Source organism: Lichenostomus cassidix, chromosome 2 (assembly GCF_008360975.1).
Source record: "Lichenostomus cassidix isolate B80296 chromosome 2, HeHo_3.0, whole genome shotgun sequence".
Classification (NCBI taxonomy): Eukaryota; Metazoa; Chordata; class Aves; order Passeriformes; family Meliphagidae; genus Lichenostomus; species Lichenostomus cassidix.
Window position 1 is genome coordinate 45,497,873 of NC_139482.1, and position 26,764 is coordinate 45,524,636.

Below are 26,764 nucleotides of genomic sequence, written 5' to 3' on the forward strand. Positions count from 1 at the left end.
TTCCTGGTGACAGCCCTCCTGGTCTGCCGTGCTGACATGGAGTGTGGCAAGTGCTGGGAAGTGGCTTACAGGGCATGTTTTTGGTCCCAGCTCTGCTCCAAAGATCCCTTTGTTCAGACTCTCAGCTGCAGCGCGGGCGGTTGCTTGCCGCATGATGCGAAAGGGAACAGAGATTTCTTTGTTGTCCGGGGCTGGCTGCCCTGCCGGCAGAAATTGAACTGAAATCAGCGATTTCCATCCTTTTGCCTTTCCAAATCTGCCTACCATTCTGCCCCTGCGCTCGGGCATGATTTTAATGGTGCTGTGTGTGCGTGGTGGTGGTTTGGGTTTGTCATCCTGGTGGTAAAAGAGAAACCTCTCACTTCTTCTTAGTAACGTTGTCTAAGGTTAAAGAAGGGCTATCTGCTGGGATTGCTGCTTGCATAAGCACTTGTTACCAGTGGCAAAGTGACCGAGCACAGGAATCAGGAATCTTGCTGAACTGTGGCTGCTCAGGATCCCTCTGCTTCACGCCGAGGACAGAAGTTTTTGCTAAAAGCCACTCCATGCCAAGAAAATTACCCAGAATTGCTGACTAGTGTCAGTGGCATGTGGGGCTGGAGCGATGCTGCTGACATTTTAGCACCAGCAGAAAGCACAGTCAGCACTGTTTCGGGAAATAGCCATCAGAGCTGGTGTGGAGCAGGGCACAGAGCCTGTTTGCAGCAGGATGGGGTTGGAAGTGGCCCCTGTTGCACTGGCTTCCATCAGGCTGGCTTTGCACACATGCTGCCGAGCTCGGCGACTGGCTGCCATCAGCAACAGGTTTTTCTTTGCTTTTTCCTTGCGTAGCCTAAGCCAAAAGATCAGGATCATTGTGACAGCAGGGAGTGAATGGGAAAAAAGGAACAGTGGAAAGGAAAAATCAATAAAAGTTACTTCTTTTTTTTTTCCTCTTTCAGGCCAGGTGTGCTGAGAGTCAGAGATGAAGGCTCAAGTATACATTCCAGAATGTTATATCTGGAAAAGGCAAAAACTTATTTAGACAGTAATTTTACTTGCTACTGAGATTTAATAGGCTTTCAAGATTTAGCAGATACATGTAAGAACATAAACTAGATTCAGATGTGCCATAATGCCATTTTTCAATTGTCAGACTTGGTACATGATATGTATGAATATTTATAGCATGTCTGGTTATTTACACAGTTGAGTAATTTAGCACATTACAGTTTTTACAGAAAACATCTTCAAATTATTTTAAAAGCCCTTTCATTCTGTGACTTTATTTTCCATGTTTTAGGGGCCAAAATATTTAAAGAAGTGGATAAAAGGATTAATAAGGGGCCGAAATAGGGCATGGACTGAAAGGAAGGTGGAAGGATTGTTGGGGTGGTTGAGGGGTGGGAGGTGGAGAACAGTTTGGGTTTCGATGCAGGAGCCTTGAGAGCTCCTGCAGGATCTGTTCTGTTGGGGAGCCCAGAGGGGCAATGCCTATGCTCTGAAGCATAATGGGATAGACAGGAGATGGCAGAGGCAATTTCTGCTCTAGTGTTTGCTTTAGTATACCTAATAGTGGCTTGTGCCTGCCAGCATCTTTGCTGGGCACTGTGCCTGTGCTCAGCTGCTGTGCATTCTGCCTCCTGCTTCTTCTTGCTGCTCATCCACAGGCAGTGTCACCCGGTTGCTTTGTGGAAAGGAGGAAATCGGAGCATGCTGGTGAAATTTTCTGGAGCAGCCACTCATTGGCACGGAGAAGGGGAAAATGCAGCATTTGCAGTGCAATAAATACGTTGGCTCTGTGGAAAGCCTGGTGGGTGTCATGGAAAATTGGCAGGTTTTCTGCTCTCGAAACTTTCTGCTTGACATTGCTGTAGTCAGGAGGGAATTTTGAGTCATTAGCTCTTGTGTCAGATCATTGCACAGAAACTCAGGCTGCCGCTGAATGTGCTCATTCCTGGGAGAGCACATCCATTTGAAAAGCCTGATTTTTTTTATCTTTGCATTGACCTATTTTTTTTTAAATCTTCTTTTCTAATGCCTGTACGATTTATCTTTTGCTTTCTTAAAATGTTTCTTTCAATAAATTAGATAAACCTGCTCAGTTCAAAAAGAACCAGAAAGTTTTGCTCGCTTGGTGCCATCCTGAGTGCTGGAGTAGGCCCACAGCTAAGCGAGCATTTCAGTTCGAGTAGGATTTGGACAAAACAAAGTAACTAATTATTCTCTGCAGCCTTCTCTCCAGGTCTGTGTCAGTTTGGACTCTGGCTCCGAGTGCAGTGGGGCTTGGTGCAGCGCTAGGACAGCTTTCAGTGTGCTGGTTGAATGCACACAGGCAGCTGCAGCACAGAGAGCCAGGTCTGCTCTGAGAAAACCTGGGAACATCAAGTGTGTGCTTTTCAGCAGCCATGTGTATGCTACTGCAAAGAGCTCCTAAGTGGTTTTATCCCTGTAGTGTGCAAACTGACAGCCATGGCTGTTGGCTGCAGAAAGAAATTGTTATCCACCCTAGCAGTGCAAGCATGGTGCTGCCAGAGTTGTGTTACTTTTCAGTGCTGTTGTAAGCACAATGGACTGCTTCCTAACTTTCTCCAGACTTTCCCAATTACTCTGGAGCTTGCAGTGCCCCAAAAGGAGTGGAGCTTTGTTTACCATCCTTAGCATAACTAAGGATCTCCAGCAAGATGATGCTGTCCCTCCTCTTGGGCCAGTAGGAGTGAGGTGTGACTGGCAGTCCCTTGACCAGGGATTTTAGGAGCCAGGATGAATGGGACTGAACAGTGGTGGAAGGAGAGACCTGGAAGTGAAATCACACTGGATTCATCACAGACCAGAGACAGAAACACATCATCTGTTTTTCCTTCACACTGCCCCTTTTTTGTTTATTTGCTTAAACACAGATTCAATTTTCTCAGTTAATGGTAGCTAAAGGGTGATGCTGCTTTAAAAACAGCCTGTTACAGTCACAGGGTAATGCCTGAAGTAAGTAAGTTGGCTTGATGTGCCATTTTCCTTGGTAAGAGAGGTAGGTGTCAGGAAGTCTGGCCTAGTCTAGTCTGTTTTGGTGGGAAATCCTTAGGACCTTCAGCAGGCAAAACTGGGGTCTGAAATGGATGATTTAAAGGAGCTGAGTGAAGAGCTGTGTTTTCCTCACATCAGTTGCAACCAACAAGCTTATCTTAGACAATAAGTGGCAGAAGCTATTGGTGTGTGAACAGCCCTGAGCACCACTTACTAGTACTGCTTTTGTAAGGGTCCTTAAGCAGCTTTAGATGTACATAGAGGTTGTTGGGAAGGATGGGAGAAGGAAGGAGATGTCACTGTACCCAGACACTGTACTGTTCCTGTGCAGTTTAATTTTTTGTAAAAGTCTTTCACCACGGAGTTTTGATGACTGTCATGACCACTGTTAACAGCATCTCTCAGGGCAGGTGGTAGTGATGTCACCTATATCTTGTGACTTGAGTGAACCACATGGTCCTAAGCTGTTGAGCCACCATGATGAGCTACATGTGTTGTCACCCAACGAGTGTCCCCAGCCACCCCTTTGGGTCCCACTTGTGACCTCTGTCTCGCTCTTCTCTCTTCCAGGTACCTGTGTCAAGTGCAGCAAGGGTGTATATGGAGCAAACCAGGCTTGCCAGGCCATGGGCAACCTCTACCATGACAGCTGCTTCACCTGTGGAGCCTGCAGTGAGTACCCCTGGCCTGGTCTGACACTGGTGCCAGGCCCTGCAGCAAACTCTTTGGGCTTAACATTTTTCTGGTGCAAAGCATGGGGAAAAAGAAAGCAGTTATTAAACTGTCTGCCAGCCAGAGTCTGCTGCAGCTGTATGACTTGGTGGTGGTGTCGCTGTTGAGCAGCTGGCAGAGTAAAGAACTCAGTTCTCAGTGGCAAGAAGGAAAGACCTTTATTGTTTTGATTTCATCATGTATATAGAGTTTTCAAAAGTCACCCAGATTGGTCAGTCAGAAACCTCCCCCCAGGCCTGACTGGCCAGGCCTGCACCGTCCAGATCTTGGGACACTGTTTTTAATAACATCCAAACTTTATCTTTATTTATAAAACACAAAAAGAATTCTCATGGGAAAGACCTGTGCCAGCCACAGTGGTGGTTGTGGTGCTTGCTGTTTGTTTTTGAATGGATTGTTGCAAGGCACGTAGAGAAGATATTTTGGATTGTGCCAGACTTCTGCCTTCTGGTATGGGGGATGGTTGTTTTCATTCCTCTGCCTCTCAGTTATAACCACATTTTTTTACTTACAAGAGTATTTTTTCAAAGTGGCAGTGAATATGCCTTAGCTGGCATGTTTTTTGTCTCAGCAGGCTTTACTTTTCAGATGGAGCTGCTGCACAGTAAATCCAGTGTGTGTTCACTGCATGCATTATCTTACTTGCTGAAATAATTTTGTCCTTCTGAAAGACCTCCAGTCAAAGCATCTAAGTGCATGAATGACCCAGGTTACACATCTTGATTGTTTATTCTCCAGGGAAATGCAGCCATGGCCCGAAATGAGGGGCATATCTCTGCCAGCTTTGTTTATGGTTTCTGCAGGGAGGGAACTGGTTACTGTGCAGAGGTATCAGGCTGGGAGCAGCAATGATGACCCTTGTGAAATCTACCCAAGAAGCAGAGTAAATAGTTCAGCTGGCCCTGCTGAGCTCCCTGTGGGTCACTTGTCAGACCCACATCTGGAGCTTGCTGGGGCATACAGCAATGTATGGATCCTGCTAAGCAGCTTTTTGAGGAAGTCCATGGTGGAACTGGAGTGAAGAACAGGCCACTTGATTTTAAATCATAGCTGTGTTTGTAAGCCAGTGGTTTTTCTATTTTGTTATGTTTAACTCCAGCGCTAGTAGCGTATTTTTAGAAGTGTAGCTGTATATGTGGTGGCAGAAAAATAATAATCTTCTACTGCTTTTGTATATATGAGTTTGGTTTTCCCAGATGAGGCTTAGGGTTTTTCCTCCTGAGTTGTATTTAGAGTTGTAAACTCATCAGGATTGCATGTGTTTTATTTGGAGCTGTAAAGTGGGAATAAATATAGAAAGATGTGTATGCTTTTTAATAATAGCTGAGCCTTGAACTATGCCCATTTCCCAGCTGTCCAACACCAGCTGCCCTGCCTCACCTATGTTTTCAGTAGAGCATTTCACCATAATGTGACCGAAAATGGGAAAACTGAAAAGAGAAAGTGGCTTTTGCATGTAGTGACAGTTTCCTAGTGGCCCAGAAGTCAGCAGCTCACTCTTCTGTCCTCTCTTACAGATTAATTTGAAGTTAATTATTCTTTTCCCATGGAGAGGATTCCTGACTGCAACCAGGGCTTTGCTTCAGTTACCTCTCACCCTCAAGGACCAGGCAGTCTCTGAACAGTCCTTGTACACAAAGCTCCTGTTAAAAATAATCCAGCAGCAGGTTTGAGCTGTCTTAAATTTCTAAAATTACTACCGTGCAACTGGTGCTTTAGGAAGAAATACTTTTGATTCTCCTTTTAAAATGAATTTTACAATCTTTATTTGGAGACCAGTGCTGGAAAGGTACTTGTGGTTGCAGAGGTATCCGTGGTTACGTCTGTTTGTTTGTCTGTGTTTGGTTAAAAATTAGCTTAATCCCTTTTCTGATGAGGTGGGTTGGTGAGGATTGAAAGAATGGCTATTTGCTGCTTGTTCTAAAAGTCAACCCTTTCCAAAAGTTTCCAGTGCAAGATGAAAAGGTGTGGATGTCAGGTGAGACTTAGAAAGATGGAAAGAAGCCAAGTTTAGAAAAGTGAAGCTCATTTTCTCTCCTACCCAGGCTGTAACTGAGAAATGTGCTGAGTAGATGTGCTGGAAAGTAAAATTAAAAAATAAGTAAAATTAAAAAATAAGTAAAATTAAAAAATAAGGCTAGTTAAAATGATGGGGAGGGGGGAAAGAAAGGGATGTAGAAGCAATAATGATATTTCCCTCAGTAGAAAATACTATATTCTAATACAAGATAGAAAGTGGGAATGCAAGTGATGGACATATAAGTGAGAGCCTAATTCAGCTTGTTACATTTAGGAGAGTAGTCACGAAAGCTCAAGTCCTTCCCATTGTGGCAGTGGCCATACTAGAATGGAAACTGGAGGCCATGGCAGCCAGCAGGATGGCATGGATGGCTGGAGGGGAAGATGTGTGGTGGCATGGGATTCCCAGCACTCCAAAAAGAGTGGTGCCAGAGAGAGGCCTTCACAGTTGTGGTGTTTTCTCTCATGTGCACAGATCTCTATGAGCAGCAAGGTTTGCAAGAAACCCTTCAGTGCAGGGGGTGGTTTCCTGCACTGCCACTGCGGTCTGCGGGACCTCTGCGCACCAGTGCCTTGCTCTGGGGCTTTGCTGCCTGGTCTGTGCTGGGATGGCTTTCTGATTCATCAAACCTCTGTGCTGTGGCTGCCTGACTGATGCTGCCTGGGGACGTACATGCCATCCTACTGTGTGCTCAGGGAGGAAACCTACCTGGGGGTAATCCCCCCTTTCGGAGCCCAGAGTCATTTCCCAGCCCCACAGATGCTCAGCTGCTATGGGGATAAAGGGCACACAGCTCTATCATTCACCCAGACAGGACACATACCCCTCTGCAGGCTTTCTGCCACCTGTGTCACCACACTAAATGTGGTGAGACCATTTTATCTGCCAAAAAAATAAATACTTATTTGGATGGTGTTGTCTCTCCAGCTGCAGAGCACATCTTGAGCAGCCTATGTGGAAACTCTGGTTTCTAATTGAGAAGTAAGTAGTGCTTTTAAGGTCAAGTGGAGTTCATCCTGGACACCATCCAGTACAAACTTGACTTTGAGAAGTCAACATTGCTCATTATTTCAATCCTAAAATTTCTGTCCTGCTGGAACACTGAATATTCCCCACTCTAATAAATAAAATATACAAAATTACCTATTAAGGTAAAGTATATTGTACTCCAGATATTTATAACCACTGTCCTGCTGTTTTTATTTTAGCAAGGATTTCTAATTTTGCTCCTAGCTGGATTTGTGTCCAAATGTGCACTGGTTTCCCCAACAGAGAAAATCAAGAAGGTCTAAGAAGCAAGGGGTTGTGGGGGGGTGATACCTCATAGTGCCAAATTTCCTTCACCCTCTGCTTCCCAATACACACATGTTCAGAGATAAATGATAGAGCAGTTTGTTGAACAGGGCTGCATATACGTTACAGGGTTCAGCTGGCAGGAAAAAAATGTACTGTCTTATCTGAGCCAGTGGCATGTAATGCAGAATATTTGGCTTAGAGGTCAAAACAACAGATTTAGAATTATTACTTTGGCATAAATGTCTCATTTATCTTCTTGTTTGTTACAGAGCAGAGGCACAAACAAGGCAGCCTTTTGCAGAGAGGGAGAGGAAAAAAACTTTAGGCTCTTTCTGCAGGATTAGTAATAAATGATATTTGCTTTACAGGAGTGCCACAAAAGTAGGTTAAAAAAAAAAAATAAAAACCAAAACGCCTCACAACTCCTAGAGCTCTTTCCGGCAAGCTCAAGGTGTCTGTTTCCGCCCTGGGGTTTGAGGGTTTTTTTTGCAGCTTGTTGGACAAACAGTTGTAGCTATCAAATAGTTTGTTACACATTAACCATTTAACTTACACTTCTTTATACCTCCTCAGAACATGAAAGATACACGTGTCTCCAGATGTTGATATTTACTGTTTAGGTAGTAAGGAGACCTTAGAAATTATATACATCTAAGTAGACAGTATCACTCTAACCTACTGTGTTAGTTTTAGTGTTTTCTCTAGGATTCAGCCAGGCTTATATCCAAATGCCACAGGTTGCCCGGAAAACAAGACCATTTTAGCTCTGCTAGCAGTGTAGTTTAGAGCATAAGGGTCTTGTACTTGAGCCACTTGATCCTCAGAGGAAATCTGAAAGCTAAAAAAGTCCAAGGGAAGTGTTAGAGATGGCTGTGAAGGAAATAAGTAGGCAAGGAAGGAAGTCAGAAAGAAAGAACTGATTGCAAGGTGATTTGAAGGAGGTTTTGATGTTGAACTACAATATCAGGGCCAACGTGAGGAATACATTTTGGCCCCCTACTGCAAAGAGCTGGAAACCTTGCATGTTTGTTAGATTACAGAATTTGATCTTTGATATCTCAGCATTACTGCATTACTTTATTTTTCTTTTCTATTTGTGCAAGCTCAGATTAATGCTAATGTCAGTGTAGAGGTTAACAGGCTGCTGTTCCAGTGACAGACTTTGAAATCACACGAGCTGGCTGCCTCTTGCCACCCTCTGGGTATATATATATTTTATTTAATATTTCACAACATAGTTTTGTTTGGAGGTATCAAGGGTCATTTACTAAACTTGGTAACTAAGCTATCAAAGCAGTATTTTCTGCAATCATAGCCCTCTGCCTGGGCTAATTATTCTTGCTGCAGTGATTATAAAGCATGGCTACTTAGAGCAATGCAGCTCGTGGTGTCTTTGGGCTGATTATGTTGAATTAAGATGTCCAGTATTGGTATGTAACTCCTGGAACTAGAAGGATGTGGTTTTTATTGACAGCGTGAAGTAACTTTGCAAGTAGAAAGTCACCTTTTCTGCCCTTGTGACTTAATCCCAGACAGCAGGATAGCCAGCCTTGCCAAGTGAATTTCCCTGCAGCCACGTGTATGTGTATGGTTATCTTCAGATATAGAAACTGCCATCTTCTAGTGGAGGCAGAATTTACTGCCTATAATTGGATAAAAACCCACCACACCAGTCAACTCGCTTGAGAAATGTGCAAATCTTCATAGTGGAGAGTGCTAAACATTGTCAATAATCCATCCTCAGCATCCCTTCAATAAATTATCATGCCAGAGTCTGCATAGTAAACAATATAATTTTTTTAGCAAAAGTCATGTCAGAAAAGATTCAGGTGTGCCTGGATTTACAGCTTAGGGGACAGGCAATTCATCAGTGCATTTTTCTGCTTTGGTCTTAAGTTGCTGTTATGTTCTTGCTGACTTTTTATCTTCCATCTCAGCTCACTGGTGAAAAATCCTGTAGTTTGTCACAAGAAGTGCTTATTAAAGATGAGAAAAGCCAGGGCAGGTTTTACAATAAGGTGACAGTACTTGTTCCTCTCCTGGTCAGATTTCAGGGCACTACTGATTTGCGGTCTGAGCTGAAGGGACTTTGGCATGGATCAGGTGTCCTCAGTAGATATCCTTGATGGAAAGGTGCAGATGTTCAGCTCACACAAGGGGAGGCAGTCAGGAGTTTATCAACGTAATAGTGGTTTCAGTTAATTGCATGTGCTTTAGGGCTGGCTGAAAGCTGAAATCATTAGGACTATGTGAGAAAAAAAAGATTGAAATCTTTAGTAGAATAAATTTCCAGTCTTTATTTTCTTTTCATTTTATAGTGTCATCTTCCAAGTACTGTTTTCTTTTAAGAGCAGGCATAGGATTATTCGTGCTGTAAAGATTTTAGTGGGTTTCTTACAACATCTTAATAATACCTGTGAGTAATTTTCTGAGTAGTGTCTGAGTAAGCACTGAGACCCCTTCCATAACTAGAAAAATTTAAATATTACTCTCTCATGTAGTTTCAATGCACAGTTGCATTCACTGAGGTCACAGAGATTGCCTCCCCCTCCTTCCTCCTCTGAGCCTCTGTGTGTTTCAATGAGTCACTGGGTGACAGGGTGAGAGGCCAACTCTTGGCGGCCACCTGGTTTTAGTACATTTTGGGGAACAGGGAAGCAGTCTCCAGAGTGATGCAAGGAGCTGAGCACTGGGATGACAACCAGTTACTCAGCAGGGACTACCTGGATCATAGAGCTGCTTTGTCCAAGGATGACTGTATTTTACCTCTGAATTTTGAAGCTTCTAAGGGTTTTCTCTAAAAAGAACTCCTGAATATCTTCTTGCAATGGTTTGGCATCAGCAAAGGAGAGGTGTTGCTCAGTTGTGTGGTGTGCTGCTGTTCTGCAATGTTTCCCTCTGGGGATCCATTTCTGCTCTCACCTGTGGTTGTATTGCTGTTAGAGGCAGCTGACCTTTCTTGCTGACCTTTCTTATATGTGCCAAAGCACGTTTTTGGCTTTCAGGCATCAGATCATTTTCTCAGAGTTTTGAGGGTTTTTTTGCTTGGGTTTTGTTTTTTTTCCTACTGCCTCAAATGTATGGTGAGAGCACAGAGGGTATGTTTTGTGATCTTACCATACAGCTGGTGTAGTTGAGAGAGGTTGAACATCTTACATGGTGATGGAGTTACTGCATCCTAGCACAGCTTCTTCTCAGAGATATCCTATCCTCCTGCCCATAGTTTCACCAAGACCTTGGTCTGTCCTGGGATCTCTGCTGTTTACCTGATTTGGAGGATGTAAAGGCATTGAAGTGACCCTTTCATGCAGGCCCAATTCTAGAGCAGATTGGAAATATCAACGCTTCTCTGTCAGCCTCAGTGATGTGTCCAGTTTTTATGTTGGCCAACAGAAATGGGACAGATGGCAGAAATTAAACAGAGCTCTCTGATGCTTGACCTAGTATGCTGCACATGGTAGGACACTGTACTGTCAGCAGAATGCCCATGGAGGGCTCCCAAAACACAAGTGCTGGCTGGGGGTAGGGGGCTCATGTGCTGTGGGCAACAGGGACTTTTGAATGGCTGGGAGGAGCCAAGGTGCTTGGGCTCTGCCTGCAGCCATTTTACTGCCTGAAAGGTATGCATGGATCAAGCAGGTTCTTTAATCCAAATCTCCTCACAGATATACATGGGAGAATGAAAACTGGGGAAAGGACTGCAGTCTGAGCCAGAGCCACCCAGGACTGAGTAGAGCTTCCTTCAATCCTTAGCAGCCAGGCTGACAGTGTTTCCAAGCTGCTGTCCCACTAGAGTGTCAGAAGGTTACACCCAATGAACCCAGAAAATAAAATCTTTTTAATTTAACCTGCCATCAGCAATCACATATCCAAATCTATTTTACAGCTGTGGTACTCTAAAAAGCACTGATTTTTGTAATGGCAGAGGCCCAGGGCTCTCAGTGTGGAAGAGACCCAGGAGCAGCTGCCAGTCAGCAGTGATTTTTGCCCATCTGCTGTGCAGATACCACAGGGAGTTCCATGGTGCTTAGATAAGTAATAAGTGAGGTCTACACACTGCCTCCCCAGCAATGCAGCAATCCTGGTCATGCATCCCCATAGAGCCCTGGGATCTAGACATGGCCCTACACCATTGTATGCATTGACAAGCTATCTCTTGTATTTGAGGGTTCGTGGTCCCATTATCCTTTTACTAAATAATGGAAAAGCAGCTTCAAAAGAGAAAGTTGAGTCCAACTCCCCAGCAAGCAAATTATGCATCTCCCAGGATCCTACTTGCCAGGGACATGGCAAGTCCCTGCTAAAACGCTCTCTCTGCATGAACTTCAAAAGGAGAGAACCATCATGAGAAAATGGTGGACGAAAGCACTGGCATGCTGGGAGTGTAGCCTGATGGTATGCCTATTACCAGCTGGTAAGCAAAGTGTGTTTATTTTAGCACAAAGGCACTAGTGACTAAGCTTGAAATGTTTTGAAATGGCTGCTTAAATGACCTCGAGGTCATCCTGAGTGTCCCACAGCTAAACAGATGAGACAGACGTGTTAAGGATGAGCAGTACATAAAAGCTCAGGCCTCAAACTTCCTGTCAGAGAGATGAACAAAATACCTTGTAACAGCAAGTGAAGACAGTAAGGTTGAAATGCCAAAGAGTTTTGACTGTCTAATTCTTTTCAGGTGCAAGATTAGTTAAATTCAGGGTAAAGTGAAAGTGAAATACAGTCAGGAGCCAGCAGCATGCAGTAGAGTAGTTGATCCTGAAAGCAGCAAGCCACACATTGCTATTCCTGGGTTTATCAAAGGATATCTCACCATGATGCTTATTGAAAGTAGGCAGTTATCAATATGTGATTCCTTATGTGCCATTTAACTTCTCAATCCTTCCTTTTGGTGAAAATAGAACAGCATCTCCATGCTCAAGTGAAACCTGTGCCAGCTTCTGCAGGCAGTCAGAAGTATCTCTTTTGAAAGGGACTGGTTTAGTATAAGGTACTGTCCCATGGCAGGGAGCTCAGTGCAGGGACAGACGCCACTGCCACCCTGCTCTGCACTGGCAGTCCCAGTGCCGTTTCTTGTACTGGTGCGGCCACAGCCAGAACGTGCATTTCCCAGCTCCACAGGGACAGTCCCCAGCCCAGCCTGGGGGAAGTGAGCTTTTCCTGTATCTTGCCTTCCCAATTGTATGATGAGAAAGTGCTTCCTCATCTCAAAGAGACGAAAAAGTCCATCCCAGAAATGGGCAGGGGGAAGCTGAGAGCAGCAATGGAAGAAATGGACTGTGTTTGCATGCACCACTCTCAGGGTGGCTGCAGTAGCACCTGGTCACTCATGGTTCTTGCTAATTTCCTTTTACATTTCTGCCAGGGGCTTAAAGAGAGTCATGTGGAAGAACTAAAAATAGTTAAAATGCTCCCCTCTTCCCTAAAAAAATAATTAAATAATCCCTGTCCTGCCTCAAAGTGCTCTTGGTGTCAGCAGCTCTTCTTCAGGGATTCGTGTAATGCCAATGGCCAAATTATAAATCCTTTATAAAGGGGTTTATGCCTCTACTGAATGAGCTCGCAGCAGAAGCCCAGACATAGCTTGCTAGCTGTGGCACCTTCACTGAAGGTCTGTTGCCATCAATCTTAACCTGCTAATGTCATGGTGTTAAAAATACACTGGGGGCAGAATGGCTGGTAAATGCTTTTTTTGTCACCATGGAAGAATGACATCGTGGCAGTGATCCAAATCTCATCCCTTCTGCTGGAACGGCTGCTGCTCGTGGACCAGGCCAGGGCCTTCAACCAAAGAAGCATTTCTTCATTGTGTGGCCCCATATATGAGTTTTTACTCACCACTGTCAGCTTGTCTTTAAGGAGATGCATTGCATGCAGGTGGAAACTCACTTGGGCTCCTGCCCATTGCACTGAACTGGAGACCTCACTACCATGTAATTTAAAACCAAAGTTAAATGGTTTTGTTTGTTTTTCATTTTTAGGAGTGCCAAATCCCAATGTTTATATTTCAATCAGTGGGAGATTTTCAAGAGTATTTCTTGCTGCATTAGGCATGTTGTTAACTTGCTTGGGACTACCCTTGACAAAGGTGCTGCAAATCTCAGGTAACCCCATGCCTCTCCTGTCCCTCCTCAGAAACTGTAACTCTACAGCTGCTGGTGAGCATGGCAGGCTTACCTGTGGACGGGCAGGCACACAGGTGGGGTTATCATGCAAATACACACCCTGATTTATGAGCCACAAAGATTACCCATGGTGGGGTTATCATGCAAATACATACCCTGGGTTATGAGCCACAAAGATTACATGTCCCAGATTAGAAACTTTCTATTTTGAGCTCTGGCTCCTGTTTCGGTTTCAGCAACCTTGGCAACATCAGAGTGGATGAAAAAAATCAGAGTGGGATGCTTTCAGGTTTGTCAGGTTTTCTTCCATGTCCTATCCATTGTTTGCACTTTGCACATTGGTGCAAGGATGAGCTGGTGCCTTGAGCCATCTCTGACCTTCAGGTTCCATGGTTGTCCCTAACAGGGATTAGAAGAGAATGGGGGACTGTGAGGGTGATGGGGCCATGTGCTTTTGGCTTCTATACTGGTCAGTGACCACAGGGCTGAGCAACGGCCACAGTTTAACCACAAAGCTCTCCTGCATGTGAAACTTGGGCTTGTTCCTCAAGAAAACACACTGCCCTGTCCTCCTCCTGCCTTGCTGCCTGAGACCTGGGCAGAGCGCTAAGGGCTGCTGGTGAAATGGTGGTCTGGCTTAATTCACTGGCAAAACTTTAGAGCTTCCCTGGAGCATCTCCATTTCACAAGGTGCTCCACCAGGACAGTTCCCAGTGCAGCCTGGGGAAATGAGCTTTTCCTGCATTTTGCCTTGACAATTGTATGATGAGAAAGTGCTTCCTCACCTCGAAGAGACATGGGGAGAAGTCCATCCCAGAAGTGGGGAGGGAGAAGCTGAGAGCTGCAGAGGAAGAAATGGGCAGCAGTTGTTTCCCAGCCCGAGGGTGCCCTCTGCCGTGTGCAGGACACTATAAAGATTGTAGTTTCTTGAAGTGGGCTTGTCTTCCTCTTTTTCCTAAAGCCTTGCAGCCAGCATGGTTCTTCCCTGAAGACTGCCGGGTAGATGCATTCCATAAAGCACCAAGATGTGACCCCCAGACCAGTCCCATGTGTTGTTCACATTTATACACCCAGCAGCTGACAATCACTTTTTTAATGATAGTGGCTACATTCAGTATGTCAAGAAGGAGGCTTCTGGGCCCCAGTGTCTCAGACTCCACTTCCTTCCAGCAGTGCCTGGTAGGTGTCCAAAACCAGCCTGCAGCAGGCCTTGCTCCATCTGTGCTCAGACAGGGCTGCTCCCCCTGCCCTGGGCACTGTCTCCAGGCACACACATGGGGCTCCAGTGCAGAACCATACCAGTGCCAGTCTTGCATTTTAAACCCCGGGCTCAATCAGGAAACCAGGCTGCAAGGAGGTAGGAGCAGCTTTTTATAAACAAACAAAACCTAGCCCTTTTTTCTAGGGGGAAGGCAGGCTGTTGAGGAGTGGTGGCAGCATGAGCAAACATTGCCATAATTACGTGGAACTGAAAACAGACGTTGAATGAGAAGCGTAAACACAAAAGCGGCAGTAAATACAAATCTTTTCCATATGTAGAGTCCTTTCTTGGAAAAACTTAGTCATCTTGCCTTGATTACGAAATTCAGATTTTATAAAAAATTTTTTTAAATCATTTCAAAGCTTTTTGTTTGCAGCTGCAGTAATAAATGTGCTGGTAGGTAGCAGAGAAGCCTGTTGAGTGCTCTGGTGTTGCAGAGCTGGAGGTAGAGCAGGTGCTAGAGTATTGCAGTGCCTCATCTGGGAGCTGCTGCTCTCAGTGAAAGAGCAAGGTTGAGACATTTTAAGGAACTAGGTCAAGTGTGGGTCACTCTCTGTATGCCCTTTCTTCTTTCCTCCTTTCTCCTTTCCTGGGTTGTGTTCCAGCATGAGTCACTGTATCCTCACTTACTCTTCCCAGAGTTGTACACATGTGGTAATCTGCCAGGAGGTGGTCCAGGCTTGCAAAGCTACCACCTCCTACCCAGAGGTGGGACTTCTGTCCAGATCCACCAACTGGCACCCATCTGGGTGCCACCAGGGGAAGACGGTTTGGCGGGCTGGAGTGTGGGAACACTCATGCTGGGGTTGGGTGCTCTTTTCCAGCTGTGGGGGAGCTGTCCTTGGATGTCTTCATTGTTGTTCATGCTCAGCAGCCAGGTTTTGCTCACATTTTTGCCCTGCTCTCTGCTGATCTTTTACTTATTTCTGTGTTTTTTCCTTAGGTCGAAAGCTGAGAGGAAAAGCCTTTTATTTTGTCAATGGAAAGGTGTTCTGTGAAGAAGACTTCCTGGTAAGCACCCAGCTGACTCTTGTGATGAGACATGTCAGTGTTGCCAGCAGACACACAGCCATTTTGCCCATCAGCTTTGCCTGTGTTTCGCACACTTCTGCTCCAGCATTCTGCCTGGCCTTTCTGCTCCAACGTTTACCCAGGGCCAGCCCTAGCCATGGTGGCTGCCCATATGTGGAGCTGGAAGTAGTTGAGCAAGAGGCCACAGTTTTGTGGCACTGAGTCCCTAGCTGAAGCCATAATCTCTTGTGATAGCTCTTTCAAAGTGCTATTTCTGTGGCCATACTGTGGAGGCAGGAGCAAGATAAATGGCTGTGGAAAAATGAATGAGGGAATTTCCCTTTTCAGTGGACTGGGTTTGCTTGGGCATCTTAATGGATATACTTCTGTTGCCCTCAATGGATTTTGTGTGAATGTACCTTCCTGAGCATGAAGCAACCCCATAGTCCTCTCCTTGGCTGGTGCAGATAAAAAACCATATACCCTTCTGCCCCTCAGTCCTGGTAGATTAAGCCTTCCTTGAGACTTGAAAAAGTCACATCTGCCTACTTATTGGTGAAGCCTAGTGATTTCTGTCAGAGAGAGATAAGTCAATCTTCTTTCTTCTCATGAGTATATTCTACACAGGCTGAAAATAAAAAGATTGATTAAATGCATCTAAAATATTTAGTTTTCCAAGTTTGCATTTCCTTCATTCAGATAGATGATGTGCTGTGCCTCAGGTGCATGTCATAGACGTGACAGACAGTTCCTTACCAATAATCTCGGCAAAAGCAGCAAAAAAATTGCTCTGGACCAAACTTGATTGCTGTCCTAACAGGGAATTGGGAAAATACCACTGACCTCAAAGAAGCTTCAACAGAATTATAACTGTGCAACCAAAGAAAAATATGACTTTCCAGGCCTATATATACAGATATTGTAATACAAATATGTGATAAACACAAGTGGGTTCCTGCCTTGTAGATTCATGGGATCAAATAAGCATGTAGTCAGTCATATTAGTAACTGCCTTATTTGTATGTATATTTATGGTATTTATTTTTATACTTTAAATTAAATTTTGGACTTGGAAGTTACAGGAACTTGTGCTCTTTCTGAAACTGGGCAGTCTGGTGTCTTTATAGAATACCCTCTGGAGATCCATCCACACAATTATATAATGAAAAAACATTGGAAAGTTTAGCTTGTGTAAGGAGCACAGAAAAAGGACCAATAACAAATATGCAGATAACACTCTCATAGTACACTGTTGTTTATGTTTGAGTGGCCTTGTGAAATTTTAAGTGAATTCTTTTTTGTCCTTGCAGTATTCTGGTTTCCAGCAGTCAGCTGACAGGTGTTTCATTTGTGGTCATTTGATAATGGACATGGTAAGTGATAATTGCTTTAGGAGAAAAAACTCCTGCAGCTTTTTAGAAGAATGCATCAAAAGCAAAATATATCCACATCCAATGCTGTCTGCTATCATCTAGTAGTTTGCCTAGTGTGAGGCTGGTATCAGAAAGAAAATCCACTGAGCCTTTTGTTGATTTTTTCAAGGAATTTAAGCTGGCACCCTGCTGTACATGGTGCAGAGACATTGCTCTTCCTGTTTTCAGTGGGTGTTGAAAAGCAGAGCCTACAGCTCTTTCATCCCCATTCAGGCTTCTCTGGACAGTGTATTTGTAATCCTGTTGATGCTTCCTGCTCAGCAGTGCCATAGCTCTGCAGTACTCCCTTGCAGCTCTCTCAGCCTCTCTTTCCTGCAGTCAAGCTGTGGCTTTCTGTGTGTCTTATGGATGAAGTCACTTTCTTGTTGTTTTCTGTGGGTGCTGATAATTTGGGGAACAGGTTTGACCCAGAGTGTGTGATCCAGACCTCAGTTCAGATCTGTGAAGCAGGATTAGCCTATAGCTCATTCCAGATGTGCATGGGGTGGTGGATGCTCAGGTTGTCAGCATTCAGTTTTAGGACGTTCAGAGGGAGACTGGTGTAGCTGGTTGTGTAAGATTACAGCTGAGGCAAAGAAATAAGGAATTTCTGGTTCACAGCATGCCTCCCAGAATTTTCTAATGCTTATCATTAATTATCTTTGTTTGCCTGCTTACACTGGGAAGCATTACAATGAGAAAAGCTGTTTCCTACACAGAAGTCTGATCCCTCTACTGACGGACCATGGTATTCCAGGTATTGCTGTCCCCAAAGGTGAATTGCAGCTGTTCAGTTCTACACAGTTTCCATAGTTTGTGCTAATTAGAAAGCCAGGATAGTGAGTACAAAGCTCTTCAATGCCTAAGGAATTATGAAAACCTAGCAATAATATTACTGTCAACTTCTCATGGAGAATATAAAAATATATTTCCTTTGTTCAACTAGTATATCTTTCCTTGTGATCTCGCCGCTAAGTATCCTCTACCTGTTGACTTCAGATATTATTTTCTTTCCTTTAAATTCTGTCACTTCTATCCTTTATCATGCTAAATACCTTGACTTAGTCTCTAAATTGTTTTCTTACCCATGCTAATAATTAATTTCTCTGGAACCAGGTGCTATATATTGATTCCAGCTGCCCTTTCCATCCTTGTTAACTGATTTTTCAGATGAGACAGGGAAAAAAGACACAGCCCTGCTGATGAATATACAGAATTATCTGGTGTAAAGCTGTGTGTTTATTATTTTCACCTTTATTGGCTCTTCATTTTTCCTCTCCCTGGTCTGTTGCAGATCCTGCAGGCTCTAGGGAAATCATATCACCCGGGCTGCTTCCGATGTGTCATCTGCAACGAGTGTCTGGACGGTGTGCCATTCACTGTAGACTCTGAAAACAAAATCTACTGTGTCAGAGATTACCACAAGTAAGGGCAAAATAAACAGCAGGGATATTCCAAGCAACAGGCCTCTAATTTAGCTTTTCAGCTCGTTAAGAGTGCAGATTAATAAAATAGGGACAGGGTTAGAAGTTTGAGGATGGGGCTAGACCCTAGAAATTTCTCATCTCTCCTGTTATCCAGCCCTTGACTCCTGTGTAACTCTGATAAACTCAACTTCTGGGCTTCAGCTGCCCCTTCTGCAAAGCAGAGAGAGTGAGAAATAGTTATCCTGAAGTGTTCAGTGATGTACAAAATTAGTCTACTTTAAGGTAAGCCTGTGAATGCCTGTGGAAATCAATGTGATTTAGTCTTTGAGTAGTTGAAGGGCTGAATTTGACTTTTAAAGAATCACCACCAAACCTGCAAAGCAAAGCAAAACTTTTACCCAGTTCTAAATTAAACAACTGATAAATCCACTTTAAAGATCGCTTCTTATTTAGACAGTAAAATAAAATGGCTGTGCTCTTGGCTGGTAGTTATGATATTAGAGCTGCATACATTTTGTGTGTCCTTCTGGCTTTCTTTGGTCCTTGCTCCATTTTCTGAGCAGGAAGAGTATTAAGTGTTGCTCAGGCAGCCCTTGGAACTGTTCTGTGTTGTGCCAAGGTTAGAGTTGTTACAATCCTGTTGCCAAGATTAGTGCCCTTGTATGCCTTCCTTATTCTGAAATAATGCATATTTCCTTGCAATTTAATTTAATTAATTATTGTGTTATAAGGCCTTAAGAAGCTATACAGTCATGTGGTATTTTCTCAGAAGTTTCCTGCCCTGAGGCTGCCACTTTTGATGTGTTTTTCTGGGGACAGCCCTTCTCAGTTCCTCCTTACTTTCTTTTCCAAATCTCTCAGTAGCAGCCAAGAATTTTATAAGGGAAATTTGTATTTTTTTCTGGCACAAAGTGTAAAATATAAGATCTCTTTTTGCCTGATTGAGCAATGTGTGCCAAGCATTACTTAAAATCAATGCTAAAGTGAATTTATGATCTCAGGATGCAAAGCATTCCTGTGGATAAATTATTGACAGCTGCAGTTTTTCATGTTATCACTGAGAACATACAGCTCTCTTTTTATGTTGATCTGTAACTTGCCTTCAATTTCTCATTGCTTTTCCAGAGTTTTAGCTCCAAAGTGTGCAGCATGTGGACTTCCCATTCTGCCCTCTGAGGTGAGAGCCTTTTATTCCATATTCCCTCGGGGAAGGAGTGTCAGGCCTTGCTCTCTTTCACACTTGACCCTGGGTCGAGACAAATGTGCTTGTGGATGGGGAGAGATGATCGCTTCCTCTAGAGTGCAACCCTTTGATCTAAGCTCATGCACTCTTCTTGAGATGTGACCCTTCTTTTGTTCAATAATGAAACTTATTCTTCCTGGGCCAGGCTGCTTTTTTCATCTCCTGCAGGATTATGCTGCTGCTAGTTTTATGCTCAGGATAATGTTCCTTTATGTCAATAGATGCTTGTGGTATTCATGAATGACCTCTGTTGTGACCACTCTGGAACTAACTCATTTTAGTACTTGGAGGAGATGAATCTTGGACAAAAGTAATTTAAAATGCTTATTTAAAAAGCATTGGGCTTTTTAAAAACCTTGGGCAAAAGTAATTTAAAATGTGATCTATTGAAATTATCAAATCATGAATTTGTGATTTTGATAGATGTTATTGTTAAACAGATAACATTTTTACATTTCTGGTATCATATTTTAGAGGGTATCTGCAGTCAGTTGGTGATGAGCCTTTACTGTGAAAATAACTGCAAGTAGCAGGATTTACTTGTGGTCTCCAACCAGCTGCCCAAATGCATTTCCTCAACATTCATTTTGTTGCAGGAAGCAATCTACCGAGTGCATGTGTCTGATCCTGCTGTAATCCTTTGTAATTTCTGCTTTGCTCAAATGCTCACAGGGGTCTGATGAGACCATTCGGGTTGTGTCCATGGACAAGGATTACCATGTGGAATGTTATCACTGTGAGGTAGGTCAGCTTTCTCAGGGAGTGGGCACTTAATAGTCATAACTGCTATTATTTTTAGGATGGAAATAAATCTCCTGCCTTCCAGTGGCAGTAGATGAGCAATTCAAACCTTGAAGTGTGAGACCCTTTCTGTCAGTAGCTGAGAAATTTCCAGATTGAGGACAAAAGGTTTTGCAGCAATTTGCTTCAGCTGCAATTTCATTTGCTACCCATAAAATTGCAGGCAATGAGTTAATTATTGCTTTTCAAACTTGGCAGTTTATTTGTTAATGAAGGAAGCATGGTGACTTTCAGAAGCCTCGAGCTCCAGATCACTTTAGTGTATCTGATTTCCAAGTCAGATTGTTCAAAAATGCTAAGGTGGTGACTGATCCTGTGGGGTGTAAGTTACCTTCACTCTCATGGGAAATGTATGTGTCATTGAAGCTGGAGAAAGGATATGGCTGCACAAGACAAAATTCCAGGAGATGCCAGCTCTTAAAAACCACTTGGTCTCCACACAGGGCTTCCCAGAAAGCCTCCATACTTCTGTGTTGTGAATTAAAATAAATAGTTGTCTTTTCTCACTGTGCTCATAATACAGTGAAAGGAGACCCTGACTCCACAGGCTGGTTTCACATCAGTGCAACTGTAATGGGAAGAGGTAAATCCTACCTGAGAGTGTAAGGAGACACGAACATGTTTAAAATGCAGAGGGTTGCACCTTACCACAAGATAAAGCGTATTCAATAAAACTTCTTCAGACAAATTTGTACAAGGTGTCCCATCAAAATGCCTGTGTCAGATGTTTTTCTTCTCATGGTCTGTGTTGGACCTATTAGGAAGGAGCTGTTGGCGGGGTGTCTTCTGTCCTTGTCACAAAATCACCTTCCTGGAGGCCAGACCCCAGTTGCCACAGGAAGTTGAGCACAAGCTCTAATAATTTGCATGGTCTCTCTTTGCAGGACTGTGGGATGGAACTGAATGACGAAGATGGGCATCGCTGCTACCCACTGGATGAGCATTTGCTTTGTCACTCCTGTCACCTGAAACACATAGAGAATGGCACAACCCCAGCATCTGCCTATCAGCACCACTACTAGTAAAAACGGCCAGCATTGGAAAACCAGGACAGGAGACTTGTTACATGATCTCCCTCTTCCCACCCTCAGTCAATTTCCTGTGCATGTTTCTCGTCAGTCCGCAACGTTCCTGGAAAAGGATGTGAGAGATTTTTGCTGGATTCACAAAGTTTGTGTTCTTGTGAGTTTCAGCTGCATCAAACCATGTCTACTTGACCAAGAATGTGGCATGTTATCTAAACTGATCAGTTTACTTTCACGTGCCTTTTTCTGCCACCTGGAGATTCTTCTAGGCTCATTTTGGAAGATTCTTCAGTGTAAGCACAATTTGCTCTCATGCCTAGGAACTCAGATCGTGCCATGCACAATTAAAAAGCCAGAGGCTGGCTTGCCTGCCTGCCTGCCTGCCAGGGACATCCCATCAGTCTACTGTTTCCTGACAAGCACATTTCATCAGGTTCCCTGAAGGGCATCAACCTATTAGTACCTGTTTTTTAGACACTCTTTTTATTAATTTTTTAGGAAAAGAAGAGAAAGGGGTCTCTGCAAAATGGCACACTCAGACCTTTCACTTAATTCCCTGAACTCCAGTATCAAGTCTGGCTGTAAAAGCACCAAGTCTCCAAGCACAAACCAGGCAATGCTGTCGGGCAACTGGAGGCCGACATCCCGTTTCAAACAGAACAAAAAACTGGAACAAGCTAGGCTAAGCTACTGCAATGACTTGGGGCCCAGGCTTGTCTGTCAGCAGGACACACAGGGGCCAGTCTGCTGTGTCAGAGTCTGAACAGAGGGTCATATTTGGAAAGGAAAGGTCGGGATGCTGAAAGTGTGGACATGGGGGAAATCCATCCTCATTCTTGCTTGCAGAGCTCGCTTTGGAAAAAAGCTCTCCATACACAGACAGTTGCCTGAGTTTTCCAGTTTGTCCTCACAGCTCAGCCCTCAGCCTGGCTATTCCTTTTCATGGTGTTTACCCAGCACAAACCCATTTCATAGTGGTGCTTATTTAGGGCTTGGGGAGTGAACTCAAGATTGTTATGAAGGCTTTGTTACACAGGGATTTAGAGCCCAGCTCCACAACCTGAACTCAGATGAGTATGTTGGCATAAACAGATTTGCTCCCATGAATAATAACAGCTTATCTGAGCAAGGGGTTAGAGAGTTTGGCCCTTGCTTTCCATTCTGCTGAGAAAGCAGGAAGGTAAATTGTTTCTTTTCTTGACCTGCCTCTCTACTTTATAGTCAAATAAATCTGCTCCCCTCATATGTGTTACATGTATGATAGGTGTGCCTGCAGTGCATGTTCTGTACTTACCAGAGCTATGCAGCCATTTATGTACTGGTACTTTTTTTAAAGAAAAAGCTCTTAACTTAAAGCCTCAGATGCAGTTGGGGATCTTAACTAATCTTTCTGACATTTTGCATGGAAAACTAGTTAAATCCTCATGTATCTATGCTAAAAATTGGTTCTGACTGGCAAAGGATGGGATGACATTCTTGAAGATCTTTTTAGGAAGCTGCAATAAATTAGCTGAGCAGTGGCACTGGGACTCCCAAAACGTGCCCATGCTGAGAACCCATTACAGTTCAACCAAACCTCTTTTCCAGTAGCATGGATGTAGCTTGAACTTCACTTGATGTAGTCAGACGGCAACATGTACCCATCTGGAGCAGTACAGGTGCCAGGTAGCAACAAGTTACCTGTCTCTGCCTGTGCTCATAAATCATCTTGCCATGGCTGAAATGTGAAAATGCCCTAGCCTCAGGAGCTTGGTGCGCTTAGCATGGAGTTTCATAGTGCCATCTGACCTTCCAACCCTCCACCCCATGCAGCCATAAGTGCCTCCACCTGTTTCTGCTGCTTTTCAGGATGGGGATGGCAGCTTGGGGCTGGAGGCTGGTCCTGTCTGGAAATCATCCAGACCTTTGGTGTAGCTTGGCTCTGTGGCACCATCTTTCCTGGGGATGTGCAGCACCTCAGTGAGTGACTGAAAGCTCAAGGGAGGGCACTTTACCACTGTGAAATATATCTTCTGAGAGTTTTACCTGTGATTTTAGAGGAGGTAAAGCTGATCCCAAATATGTGAGCCCCCCTAGAGCCTTAAATTTAGCCTCCAAATGCTGGTTAATGAAGGGATGGGAGCTGACACAACACATAACCAGTGGTGCATCCAAGCAGGATGGATCAGGGGCAACAACAGCCAGGGTGGATCCCATAGTGCTCTCACCCCGGTGCATCCCATCAGCTTGTGTCCTGCAGCATAGCTAGGCTGGAGCAGGGAAAGGGTATTCAAGGTGTGACTGTGATCTTAGGACTGTCTGAAGGGGACTGAAGTGGAAAAAAACACCAGTTCACAATCCCTAGTAAATAATTCAGATAGTCATGGGCAGGTGGTTCGCCACCCTGAGCTGCTTTTGGCAGTAAAGGCAATGAGATGTCAAAGTGATTTTTGGAAGTGAGCTGGAAACACCAGCCTTGGTCATCTGTTGCTGTCTCTGAGATACCAGCTGCTATGTGGCTCATGCTTTTGCTACCTCTTGATTTTTTACAGCAAGCCCTTGTGCACATTTTTTGCCTTCATGTTGTAAAGATCTGAAAACACTAGTGGGACTGGTATTTTCTTTTTAAACTGCAGTTTAAACCTCCATCTCACTCTTGCAGCCTTCCCCACAACCTCAAAATAAGCAGCAGAGAAGGGGATGGGGAGAAGGACAATTATCCTTCATGGAAAGCCTCAAGCAGGCAGTTAATGGTGAGCTGTCTTGCAGGAGCCCTCTTTGTGTCACCAGGAAGTTTGGCCTCTGCTCCTACACAGTGTCTTCTTACTCCTGTCAGCCATCCTGTATCCCTCAGTGCTGGGGAAATGAAGGCTGCCCTACTTCCACTTTTGAGGTCCCCTATAAATTATTAAGTGTCAGCACTCTCCACTCCTGTATTTACAAAGAGCTGGAAATGACAGTGTGAAGCTGTTGAAAAAGGAGCCTGTGAGCTTGTGGTTTTGAACCTAAAGCATCTACTGCACTGCCCTGCACCCCTATGTGTGCTAACTTGCACTGCTTCTATCTTTGGGAGTTTGAATTCATTTAGGCTCAGTATTATTTCTCCCAGGCTGTGAGTGTCTGAGTCCTGTTGATTTTCCCCAGTTTGTCCCCAGCTCTGCAGCTGACAGTGGGTCTGGCATGGGGGGGAGGCTGGGGCATCCTGCACAGGGAACCTTTTCCTCCTTCTGACCCTCTGCCCTTGCTGCCTGCCTTCAGGCAGCTCCCCCAAAGGGGAAAATAGCTCTGCAGCTGGAGCTGTGAGGCTTTGCGTCCTCCGCAGAAGAATTTTAAAAAATTTGCTGAATTCCACCAATCTCCTGGCTGATACACATTGAGTGTTGCTGTTCACATGAACCTTGTTGCCTTTTAATTTATTAAGATGCTACAAAAACATGCTATGAAAAGTTAATCTTGATTCCTCCCCCGGCAAGTTCTTCTGACTGGTTTTAGAGTAAGGGACCCTTGGAAGTCCCATTGTGCTGTTAATGAGTAACTCTCATGCAAATAGTTATTCAAGTGAATTCCCTGAAGCCTGCTTTCAGGAACCAGAGCTTAAAAGATTTTTTCATTCAGATCATGCTGTTAAATTTCTATTGCTTAGAATACAGAAACTCATTTAAATAGGGATTTTTGCATAAGAGCCAGGGGAAAGCCCAAGCTACCAAAGCAGCAGACATTTTTTGGTAATTTAAAGGGTAAGAAACACCTGTGATCAAAGCCATTTAGGAAACTGCCCTGATGTTAAAACATAGGGAACAGCAGTTTCAAACACTCTGGTGAAGAGTTTGAAAAGATCTATGGCTCTTCAGTTTCTGGATTTCATTTGGGGGCTTTTAAAACGTTTCCTTTTCATTTAGCCTTTCAAGGTTTAAATGGTTTTTTTTTGATAGATCTTTTTACTATAAAGTGAACAGCTGTTTAGTCTGGAAATGATGGAGTTTCATCAGCAATCAGATGTGCTGTGGCAGCCTTGAAAGAGGGAAACTGGGCTTCCAAGAGCTGGTATGGGTCTGGCTGGCCATTCCAAAGAAAGGATTTTCTTTTTTTTCAATTGAAAAAAAAAAATCCCATATGGGCCTTGATTGCTTGCTGTAGGCTTGCTTTTGGGGTGGTGTATGCAGTTGTGTCTGTGCACATGGACATGTGGCACGTGCTGCCTGTGAGACACCTGCCTTTCGCACCTCTGTGCCCATGCCAAGTGCTTGCAGGTGCATTTTATGCAACTTTCTGTGCATGAATATAAGGACAAGTTGACCCAGGCTTCATCACTGGGAAATACCTCTGGAGTCAGTACCTGCGGGCAGGGAAGGTCTATGACCAGATACACATCCCTTTCCCCCATCCTGTGAGTGCCTGTGCCACTGGGAGAAGCTGTCAAGGGGTTTGCATCTCTTGTCATTGCACAGCATTTATGTGTTCATTTTTCTTTGCCATTTCTCTGTCCTGCCGCTTGCTGGCTGCAGTGGCCCTGGCTGTATTTACTGAAGCTGACTGGGCAGACATCTTCCTGTCACGAGCCCAGACAGAGTCTGGAGCTGCTTACCCACCCTTTTCCGAAGAAGAACCAAAGCTTTCCTGAGCAGTAAAAATCCTTACCCTGCTTTCTTCCAGGGCAGCCAGGAGTTGGCGTGGCAATATGCATCTGCAGGCCACTCAGACATGATGAGAGATGGGAAGAAACTGTCCCCACGTGCAAATACATGGCACAGAACCCTGTGAAGGCAGGAATGCCCTGCGGCCCTGGCAGAGACTGGGCTGCAGTTCCCAACTCTGCCGGCACCAACCCTCATCCCCACGCAGCAGGTCTGCGGTGCACGGCAGGGCAGGGACTCAGGCACACACACCCAGGCTCTGGCTTTCTGCATCCGGAAAGCAAATCCAGAGCCTGGCTAACGATACTGAACGGTACTAATTATTTTATGTTTCCTTCAAAGTTCAGCTCCAGGAGATAGTATTTTAGGATTTGTGCTGGTGTAACTAACCGTAGCCTCCTGTGAACACAGCCCTCTTTTCTTCTGTGCTGTTAAGTATTTATAAAGAGTGAAAACCAGTAGCAGAACGAAGCCACTGGCCTGTTGTGATTTCAGTGAATAAAGACAGTATCTTAAGCAACACTCAGAGTCTCGTCTTTCCTGGAGTTATGATGATTGTCATTGCCCGGAGTAAACAGTGGGGGGGAGTTATGCTGTGAAATGATGGTTTTCCGACCTCTTCCTTACTCCTGTCCCTCCACCTCAGCAGCTGAAGTAGGGATTGGTGGGGAGAACCACCTAAGTGGGGTTCACTGGGACTTTCCAGTCCTTTGCTGGCAGCTGGTGTTTGCTGCGGTTCCATCAGATGCTGTCCTGCTCTGGCACCCTTCTGGGGAGACCCTGGTCCCAGGTTGAGGAGCT

The 26,764-nt window shown here is 44.4% G+C and overlaps 1 protein-coding gene across 2 annotated transcripts in view; it reads left to right on the forward strand.

The window, feature by feature from the left end:
* The window catches only part of LIMD1 (LIM domain containing 1), a 33,695-nt gene extending 7,212 nt beyond the window's left edge, over positions 1-26,483 (forward strand). Inside the window, exons 2-8 of one of the 2 annotated variants that reach the window (XR_014849843.1) lie at positions 3,571-3,672; positions 15,375-15,442; positions 16,753-16,815; positions 17,542-17,611; positions 18,149-18,279; positions 19,407-19,458; positions 20,197-20,265. Coding sequence is in view for 1 of the 2 variants with exons in the window: in XM_085051366.1 (XP_084907492.1) it covers positions 3,571-3,672; positions 15,375-15,442; positions 16,753-16,815; positions 18,149-18,279; positions 19,407-19,458; positions 20,197-20,265; positions 21,210-21,347 (623 nt within the window). In the remaining variant the exon portion in view is untranslated. Of the gene's footprint in view, positions 1-3,570; positions 3,673-15,374; positions 15,443-16,752; positions 16,816-17,541; positions 17,612-18,148; positions 18,280-19,406; positions 19,459-20,196; positions 20,266-21,209 lie in introns of those variants that run through there. The other variant, XM_085051366.1, reaches the window with a different exon arrangement.
* The last annotated feature ends 281 nt before the right edge of the window (positions 26,484-26,764 follow it).